Source organism: Macrosteles quadrilineatus, unplaced genomic scaffold (genome assembly GCF_028750875.1).
Source record: "Macrosteles quadrilineatus isolate MER2022 unplaced genomic scaffold, UCM_ALF_1.0 Scaffold_8__2_contigs__length_117827958, whole genome shotgun sequence".
In the NCBI taxonomy this organism is placed as follows: Eukaryota; Metazoa; Arthropoda; class Insecta; order Hemiptera; family Cicadellidae; genus Macrosteles; species Macrosteles quadrilineatus.
In genome coordinates, this window is record NW_026542601.1 from 59626666 (window position 1) to 59637631 (window position 10966).

The 10966-nt window shown below is 34.3% G+C and overlaps 1 protein-coding gene across 1 annotated transcript; it reads left to right on the forward strand.

Moving 5' to 3' along the window:
• The first annotated feature begins 444 nt into the window (after nt 1–444).
• LOC128999448 (deubiquitinase DESI2) lies at nt 445–10639 on the forward strand. The gene is made up of 6 exons (XM_054425979.1): nt 445–656; nt 871–977; nt 3782–3854; nt 5826–5919; nt 6729–6870; nt 8399–10639. The coding sequence occupies exons 1-6, from the start codon at nt 629–631 to the stop codon at nt 8567–8569; spliced, it is 615 nt and encodes a 204-aa protein (XP_054281954.1). The 5' UTR covers nt 445–628; the 3' UTR covers nt 8570–10639.
• The last annotated feature ends 327 nt before the right edge of the window (nt 10640–10966 follow it).

Genomic DNA, 10966 nt, shown 5'->3' on the forward strand with positions numbered 1-10966 from the left:
CTTATTAATTCGCACTTTATTGATTTAAATTTATGAACATAAATTTATTGAAATATTGAAAATAAAACATACAGAATTGAAAACCGAAACAATATAAATTAAAAATGTATATCTGTACATTTTAAGCGGAGTCAATATTGTCATAGTCCAGTAACTCGTAAATACACAAATAACATTAGCTGCTTCCAAACAAAACAGCTGTTACAACACCACTTGCAACGTTGCCACTTCGAAGGCCGCGGCCTGGAGTTAAAGGCGGCCGTGCTAAAGGTGGCCGTGGTTGTGTTGTCGGTTGGTTTTGTTCGTTTTGTTTTAGTCTTTAGTTTGAATGTCGTTGAACTAAAACCAACCAGCTGTTAATCCTTAACTTTTCCACTCGTTTTTGTAGTTCGTATTTATTAATATGTCAAAATCTGTCTGTGTCTGGTCTGTGCAAAAGCAAACTGCAAAACTGCAGAGTGATTTTACAGAAATTCTGAAGTGGTAGATTAGTCAGTTGCAAACTAAAATTTTGAATTAAAATGTGTTTCTTCAGAAAATCTTTATCATCCTTTTGATTTTGACTTTATTTAGGTAGCTGAAATTGTGATCCGTGTTACTTTTGTGAATAATTGTATCCTCTAATGTTATGTTACACTCAAAATGGAAGAGCTTAGGTGAGAGCAATCAGCAATGGTCACAATTTGCCGTAGGTTACATGTCTAGAAATTGTTAACTACCTCATCAAATTGCACCTTTTCATCAGTTTTCCACACCGGGAATAGCTTAAGAAGTCATACTATTCAAAAGCACTTGTTTTTATTTCAAGCACAAAACTCCAGCAACAATAACTAAGTTAAGCTTCTTTTGTAAGTGATTATTTTGTGGTAGGCTGCAGCATCCAATTTCCAAGCTGTTTGAGTTTTCCCAGTGACAGTGAGGAGCTCCTCACAGATAACATGGCAAGAGAACCAATTATGCTGAATGTTTATGACATGGTAAGTTTATTCTAGATTCATCTCCTTAATGTTACATCTTACCTAAGTTAGCCTAGGCCTAATTGGTATTTTGGCCAGTGGCATATTCCATGAAGGAGAATCAAAGCAGCCCAAAGTCCTAAATGGTTCTTGGGCATGATGTGAATTTATTCCGTCACTATGACACCAAAGTCAGAAATATTAACTGCTAGACAAGCAAAAGCTAAAAGTGATTTTCCCTGAACAAACAAAAAGGTATACGTCTAATAACACTAGTAATAATATATTTACACTTATACTGTTGACTCACAAGACGGTAAATACATAACTTATGAAAGATGGTAAGAGTGGTGATCGATTTCGATTGGATTGTTCAATCGAAATCAATTACCACTTAACTTACCATCTTTCATATGTAGGTATTTACCGTCCTGTGAGTCAACAGTTAACTTATAGGTATAAATATATTATTACTAGTATTATTAGACGTAACTTAACGGTATATCTTTTTGGTTTTTCAGGTAATTTAATAACACGTACGATGCCGATCAAGAAGTTATTACAGTAAGTGATTTTAGTGTAGTGAGTACCACAAGTTAAGCCTTCTAAACTTGTGTGTTCTTAAATAGATTCTCGGGCTTAACGTACATTTCCTTTTGGATTTATCAATTCATATCAACAGATGCACTATTTTAAGTTACACTAACAAAAATCAAAGTGAGAGATTTAAACTTAGTAGCCCTAAAATAACTGTAAATTAGCTTAATTGTAATTTCATTCATTGGCCCCTACATGTAAGTTCTTTTTCTTAATACGTTCACTGCAGGTGACGGGATTACCCGTCATGCGAAACTACTCACGGGAGCGTGTGACAGGTGTACCAGTCATTGGGTCCCACCCAATACATTGAATCATTTTGAGCTCCGTTGTTGCCGGGAAACGTTATAATCGTTGCCAGCCTGTAGTTTGGAATGTGAGCTTTATTTTGGTGTGGGTTGGTACTAAATTTCCCGTAAAATCCCATCTGGAAATGCTTTTGTCCCGGTTTTGGGGATTTACTCTTTTCAAGCCACATTACAAAGACACTGGCTACGGATCCAGGCAGTGCTGCTATCTTCGGGTGTTTCAGTGAACTACATCCACTGTCGGGGTATCACAGTACAATCACTGTTGCTCTTTTGATATTCGTCAGACTGAAATATTTGAATGCCAATTGTGTTCGATGATTTGGTAGCGCGCCCGGGCCTCACCACCTTTGGCGAGCCCCTGTTTGACTTATGCCGCAGTGAGCACCTTAACACTTAGCACTTGGCTTGGGCATCACTCAGATTTAGAAACATCGGGCCTACCAGAAGCTACTTCTGCGTTTGGAGCAGGCTAATGAAGCAAACACTTAATTTAAATAATTTAATCATCAGTCATGATTTGATGCAAGCACAACGTTACTATGTGTTCAATGTGTCTTAACATTATCTATATATTAATAGGCAAGCATGTTTCTTTAAAACCTTTTTTCTCAGCTCCTGTTTATGGCAGGGGAAATCTACGCATACTGTTATAAAGCTATTTTCCTCTAGATGTGCAGAGTCCCTTTAAAAATTAAAATAGGCTCAAATATAAGCACAAAAAATGAATTTGAAAATAATAAAAAAATAACACGGGCTTTATGGGTTGCCATGCTGGTGACGAAATAACAACAAAATATAAACAGAAAATCAAAACAAATGGAAGAAATTACAATCACATGTTTTATTTACAGCGTAGGGTGAAAATAGAGAAGCCTGTACCTTTGACTTACAACCAGACATTCCAATGTTAAAGTTGTCTCCAGTTTTTAATTAAATTCATCGTAGTTGATATGAGCCACCAACAGGTTGCACTGATATAAATGACTGATTTATGTCAAATACTCGATGTTTTTACCAAGTTAAAGTTATGGAATAACTTATTAGGAGCTATAGCAACTGTTATGACCCATTAACTTTGTCAGCAACAAAAAATAAGGTATAAAATTGAATTTTATACAAGCATTTTAGACCTGGCTCACACAACTACATGTTTTTAATTTAAAAAATGGCGACAGCTGGTTCATATATAGGCCTAGATGGGATGTCTACTTAAGTATCCAATAGTCAATGCGTGTACATTACATATTTTTGGTCGAGTTTTCGACCACTGGACCACCACTAGTAATAAATAAATACATAAAACATAGACATACAAAACAAAGAACGAAAGCCTTATCATAACTAATCTTATCTTAAGTTAGACTCTGCATCGGCAATAAGTTTGACATGCTGAAATCAGAGTATTTTGTCATAGTCATAGGTCATAATTACAGTTCATGTAGTCATTGAGTTCATGTGTTTTATGTGTTCTTCTTTGCTTCCTCATAATATTCCCTGATGGTGTAAAATGGTCTCAGAAGCTCAGAAAGCTGTCTGCTCAATCAAAAAATGACCTGTTATTGTTACAGAAAGCTTTAATGTCAAAACAAGGAAATTAAAGATATTCTAGGGGGTAGGCCTTATAGTACATATACATTTTTCAACTATTTTTTTAAGAACCCAAATGAGATATTAAATTCTTGTCATGATATTTGTTGGCTAGGTATTTTACAATTTAAGAGTAGGCCTAACGGGTGACCTGCTTTAAATACTGAACCCGATTTAAAATAGGATATTAAATTTTGCCATGAATTTGTTAAAGGCAGATTAGATAGGTAGGCCTAGCTAATAATTTTACTTACTTAAAATGCATGAAAAACAACCACACATATTGACTAACTTCTTTATCATAATAGTTATTCCCTGCATCATTTTCAGTATTGGATAAATGAGTATACAACTCCAATTGGGCTGGGAGTGTTCCATTCTGGAGTTGAGATTTATGGACAAGGTAATTGCACTAAAATGTGTATTTTATTTACTTAATTATTATTTTTTACAAATAGTAGATCTAATGGCTTTAGTAGTGTTATTGTTTCGATCAAATTTTCTTGTAACACCGTGCTACCAGGAAATTCATTTAATTCTGCTATTTAGATTATTCTCTACACCCTATTTTTTAGTTTTTTAAATAAAAAATATGGGCCTAAATCAGTTTTATAGTGGACACATTTTAAGAATTTATAAAAAATTAACAAATTGAGTGTTCAAAGCTGCTGTTCAAAGATTCCATTCATCCCCCCTCGGGGGAACCTTTCACCATTTATTTTCTAGGCAGGTTTCTCCCTCAAAGTTTTACATCAGACAGGTGTACACTCCTCCTGAGTTGCCCACCAAAACCTGATCCAAACAGGGTTTCGTAATCTTAAACTCCTTCCCTGTGCTCTGTCTTGTGGCCAATATGGCGCTCATAAGATAAGTTTTTTTGTCCGTCAAATGCATCTTCAAACGTTTACTTTTATCTCTTTGGCAGGGTAGAAAACTAAGCATTCAAATGTATGTTTGCTTATCATTGCCATCAGCTTATTTATTGAAGTATTATTGAGTTAAGATTTTTAAGGTACAGTGAAACCTCACTAACTCGACACCCGGTAACTCCACAGTCAAAAGCTGATAGGCCGCATATCTAGCTGGCTTTGTCTTACTATCGTGTTTGATGTGTAAAAATTAGTCTGTTACGTAGGTACCGGTATTCATTTATTTAAACCCAATACAAATTGCAATGTTCTGGATAACTGTGACGCTTAGCGCCACTATTTTGTATAGTGCCACACAACGAAATCGGCTGCCATTCCGATCAGCGCACCCCTTTCGGTCTGTCGCTTGCTTTTTCCAAGAAACGGTCAAGGAGATACGGAACGGAGATTTCCTCCGTTTTGTCTGTCGCCGGCTTTCCTTGGATCAGCTACCGATCATCCATTTCTCATCTCACCATGCCCTTGTTAAATCAGGATAAGTCCATAAATATTAAGTAGTGCTAAGATTAAGATGACAGGCTAGATTAACAATATAAGGGTATGCCGGCAGGCTTTCGCCCCATTCGCAGAAATGTAAATTCCAAAATAATGATTACCTCGCTTAACGAGGTAATCATTCCTAGACATGCAATAGTCACCACGTTGAAAATTTAAGTATTAAATCATTCAGGAATCGCCTTAGGAGTCCAAATTTGTTCAATAACGAGTTAGGGAACGAAATTGACCTATTTTATCATCATTTAACACTACTATTTAACACTACAAGTAGTGTTATATAGTCAATGGTAGAGGATAGCTCGTTCTTAATTGCAACATGCTAGGGTCCTCCAGGCCCTAGCACCACAGTCAGGCAATTACCTACATATTTCACTCAATTACAATCAATACATATCATCACATTACCACAGAATTCATAACCAGTTTTCTCTTCAAAGGGCTACATAACTCGACAACCTCTGGGTTCAAAAATTGTCGAGTTAGTGAGGTTTTACTGTGGTAATTTATAAAATTGTATTACCATGTAGGCCTAACATTTTAATTTAAAGTAAAATAAAGTAGGCCTACTGATTATATTTTCATTTAGAAATTTAAAACTACATAAACCCTTTATTTAAATAGCTAAAATTAGTGGATTTTTGTTGTGAATAAAGTAGATGCCGGGTGGTAACATACATCTATGTATTACAATTCTGACTTGGTAGTCTACCTACCTCGCACTTTTGTAGTAAAAACATGCCAAGATGAAATGAAATGAAATGAAATATTATTTATTTATCCAGGCAAAAGTTAGGGCTACATGGCCCTTTCTTACACTTAACCTGTGTGCAAGATGGCCAGCTGCACTATGTGCTAGCATTACTTTATTGCTATAATAAAGTTAGCCTATATAATATAAAAATATCACCAAAAACCTTTAGACTAATATATTTGTACTCTTGTTTTAGAGTATGCCTATGGCGGACATCCTTATCCCTTCTCGGGAATATTCGCCATAACGCCAAGGGATGCAGAGGAGTTAGGTGAACAATTTAGATTTAGGCAAGTTTTTTACTTCTTTTTTACAAATTGTTAGTATACCAAATACTAGCATAAAAACATGTGATTCTAAAAGTTGATTGTCTTCAATAAATTATCTTACAATCTAATTCTAGTGCTAAGATCTGGGTATAACTTGTTTGATGAGTTGACGTCACATAGAATAATGGACGACATTGTTGCTGATAGGTAAAAAGTATGTACCTGTACTAAAGAAATATTTTTCCGTTTAAAATTTTTGACTGTGTTTTCCTGCTGTTTATCAACTTATACACACAAACAACTAGGCCTACGGTATATTTACTTTCAACGCAGGCATGTGAGATAAAACAAATCAATTAGGCCTATATTAACAATTTTGTATTTCCTGATTTAAAAAAAAAATGTTATATTTCCTGATTTAATCAAAAAACTATTTTTAAGTTCAGTAAAACCACCATTTGTTGATTTTGTTCAATATATTCAAAGTTATTGGTACAAGTCCTGCACAAATGTGTGTAATTACTGTAGTGAGATTACCTATGTTAGTATTTTAACATTTGTAATCAATTATTCCCATTTGTTTTACCTGATTGGATTGAGAATAAGCAATCTCAAATTTATGTCTTTACAACTTAACAATTAAGTTACACTGTTCAGTAAAATATTATTATACTTGAATATTTGTAGCTTCCTAAATAAGTTGTATTTTCATTTTGATATGATAAACAAGAGAAACAAGACATGTAGTAAAGTTGAGTGCTTTCAAAATTGTAATATATCTCATTTATTACACATGTATTTGATATTTACTTTCTTGTTTGTACAAACAGACAATCAATTCACGTAGGACACACAGATTTTACTGAGCAAGATGTCAAGAGAATAGTTCAAGAATTAGGCAAAGACTTTAGAGGAGATCGTTATCATCTGATGAACAAAAACTGCAACCACTTCTCTGGATCCCTGACACAGGTGCGTCTTGGTGGTGCGTCTTTATCTTAATTAATTATCAACAATGTGATTATGTTATATGATGATACAAGTTACATTGGAGTCTAAATATGTAACTCTTAACCCTCTATAATAAGTAACTTTTGGTTTTTTTCCTTTATAAAACTCCAGTATTCAAAAGTCTGATAGTTTGGAGTATTTGTAACTTTTAAAATAATTCTAAATCCACTTGAAATTTATTATAGCTCTAACAGTGGTTTTAAACAGTAGACTGACAAAACCTTCACTTATGTTAGCTATTTATGCGGTCATAACTAAAAAAAGGTTGTAAACTGTACCTGATAGGTACAGGTAAGGTTTTGTCTCTCCTCTTGTGCAGTAGGCCTAAGACAATCAAAATACTACTAGCAGTGAACGAGCTTTAAAATTACTTTGTCGTAGAATTCCGCTGTCTTCGATTTCAGTCTTTGACGTGTAATTGGAGACCTCTTCGTCACCAAAGCAAGTGGGAATCAAGGGAAAGTCACGCGGAGCAAGGTCTAGACTTTAGGATGATTGACAGAAATCATCCTAAAGTCTAAAAGGGAAAATCTTCCATTTAAATTAATAAAATGAATTAATGAATGAAATAATGTGTTTACTTTCCACATAATATACAGAATACAAAATACATACTTTTAAACGTTACAATTACAAAATATAAACTAAAACTAAAAGAAAAAGAAAAATGTCTGTATTAACATATTTGATTTTTTTTTTTATCAGCAGACATAGGCAAGTGCTGCCTGTCCGCTGGGTTGCTATTAAAAAAAATAGTAAACCAAAAATTAAATAATTGTTGCTTAAAAAATATTAGTTTAGGGAGATACGTATAATTGAATGAATTTAAAATAGAATAACAAAATGAAATACAGTTTTAATCAGGTGGGGACAACGGTTCCTGCTGGCTTAGGGCGGAGGGGACAAGGGTCGGGTTAAACACGCCGGTAATCAGCTGAGATGATAACGTCAGCCTCATCTATACCGAGCCTGAAGAGAAATTTCTTAACTTTGAATTTCCTTAATTTTGAATGAAGGAGATCTTGTGGCAATTTCCCATGTAAGGTTGGGCTTTGTCAAGCAATAACAGACTTTAGATGTCAACTTTAGTCCTACAATTTTTTAAACTGAATGATCCATTTCTGAACAGGACTTTTATTTATTAATATTGTTTCTGTCAACATCAACTACACATAAGTACATGACGATCAATTTCTGTAGGTTTTAAGTTTTCGGCCTACAAAAGCCGTATTACAGACTGCACCTAACGGCTAGCCAGAATTTTTGATTGCAGTACAATTTTTAAACTTAATTATTGCAATGGGCAACACGACACTTCTGATGTGACAGACAGCTGCTGATGAGGCGGACATCTCTGTACTTAAAAGTGCATTATTGGCGTGTGTCTAGCATCGTCAGACGGAAACGTTCCTTACTTTATGGATAGCCTTCATATCATAAATCTATAAAGGCGTCAGAATATACTAAAAAGTGTATATGCCTTTTCCAGATACTCTGTGGACAAGAGATCCCATCGTGGGTCAACAGGCTGGCGTACTTCAGCTCTTGTGTTCCGTTCCTGCAGCGTTGTCTGCCGCGAGAGTGGCTCACACCAATGGCTCTACAACAGTCCATCAACCAGCACAAGGAGGGCTCTCCCTCCCCCGACTCCCCTCTATAACACCTCCACTTCGCCATTCGACGATAATGCATGTCAAATTTAATGTCACTCTTTTTTGTAAAATCATTCTAAAGCTGCATTTTAAATTTGTAAATAGTTTTTCTTTTAGCGACATAAAGTGAATGGATTTTAGTAACAAATTTAAACAATTAAAACAAGTTTAAATAATTATTCTGTGCATTTTAAGATGAAGTTTTAAATTTGTAATTTGCAATGAGGAGTTTAGTCAAGGTTTTTGGGTTTCTATCTACTTCTTCCACAAATCAGGAAATATATTGTTAACTTAAGTTCTTTAAAGGAGTGAAACAATATGTTGGAAGGTTAGTCATATGTACATTTTAATATTTATTACATTCTCTGCAGTCACACAATACCTTATATACAGAGGAGTGTGGAGACGGGCTGAGTATGGGATAAATCATTTCATTAAAGGAAATGCAGAATTACTTCCATCAACATCCATGCTCACTGTCATTAAATTCACTTCTCTTCTGAGACGTCTTAAATCTTTTAAACAAACAACTTTTGATGTTGACTCGAAGATGTGGGAGATGTAGATAAAAATGTAAGAACTGATTTTACTACTGCTTCTTCTCTATTTATCAACTTCACCGGTACAACAGTATATGTGGAAATTGGTGAGAGGTTGTCACCATCACATTAATCCATCTACGGTTGGATTTTTTAATTCCAGTTTTATGTTCAATTATCCAAATGAATAGTAAAACAATGTATTGTTAATTTAATTATATATCCTCAATAAAATGTAAGGCTAAAGACATAATGAGGAAAAGTACAAGGGGTTCTTGAAGGTAAAGCTGATTTGTCAGGGAGAAAAGGTTTCAAATTACTATACCATAAAATATACTCTTTGATATGCCAATGGACAAACTTGTGGCTGTAAGAGACAAAGTCATTTTCTAGTATTGATAAATTGTAGATTTGGGCCTAATTGTCCAATTTTGAGTGTTTTTTTATCTTTTATACTTATCTTACGGTGATATCTTGAAGTATAATTTAGGTTTTGTTGACCTACTATTTATGAACAATGTAGATTGTTTGCACAACCCCTCAATTCTGGTGATTAGGAAGTATTATAATAGGGTCAAGATAGGTTAGATATCGTTTTAGGGGTATTTATTATTTATTTAAAAATATATATTAGTGTTAGTCAGTCAGTTAGCTTAATCTTTTTTATAAATGTTATTATCGCATAAATTTTATCCTAATGCCAAAGTTGATCGTTTCTCTCAATTATAAATTATATTTTGGTAGTCTATATACCGCCAAATCCAAATTTTGATATTTGCATTTTACCAGGCAATGTTTTTGTATTGCCTTTTAGCAGGGTTTTATATTGTTACTACTCGACAAAATTCATTTGTGAAGTTTTTATCTCAAAAGTTTACCTTATGTTTTAGTAAGGGTATTTGTAATACAAAGCATTGGGCAGGCCTACTTATATTTTTATGTACCAGTGTAGAAGTATTAAATATTAAATACGTGATTAAATGATGAATCGTTTTAGCACCAATACATGATGGAAATTTTAAATCCTCCCTTATTGAGAATGTCTGAACCATACATTATCGTCTTGTTGTAAAATCTATTATTTCCAAATCATGCAACTCCCTTCGACTAAGTTGATTTGATATCAAATGTAAATTATGTAGATACGGTTGCAGTTAGTGTACATAAGACTGTTGTTGGATGTTGTTATGTATATTGTGCATGTTACGTTTTGTAGTCCCTGCCCGGGGGCATTTTGCCAACTATTACTGACTGCCTTACGTATGTAATTCATTGACAAAAATGTTATTTTCTTCAAACATTCTCTTAAGTATTAAAATGTTTATCGATGTACAAATCCTTTTTAGTAATGTGACTCTAGCGTTTGACGTAGTGATATTTGAGTAAAACATAATTTTTAGTTTTTAAAATATTAATTTTATGGTATAATTTATGAATGTGAATGTGTTTTGTTATTCAAGTTTAAGGACATAATCTACATAAGATATGAGAAATAAACTTATTAATAATAAGTCTGTTATTAAACACTGTATGTTGTTTTTTACCTTTATAAACAAATTCCAGGATGAACGTCTGCCTGGTAAATGGTCCACCGAGGAAATATGTCTAATAGCAGTTTTTGTAGAATTTAACCCCCAAAACGTGGATCTGACTCATGAAATAGGCTAACTGCCACAAATGGTTCCCACACTTCGCACGGCATGCCTTTACTACCTACTTCCTTTACCACTTCCAACGCCGTGGACCTGTTTCCCTCCCTCCCCTGCAGATAGGTTAATCTAACTCCCACAAACGGTTCCCACACTCCGTACTGCTCGCCTTAATACTTTTAATACTTTCAGTGAAATGGCAACCATACAAAGTAGG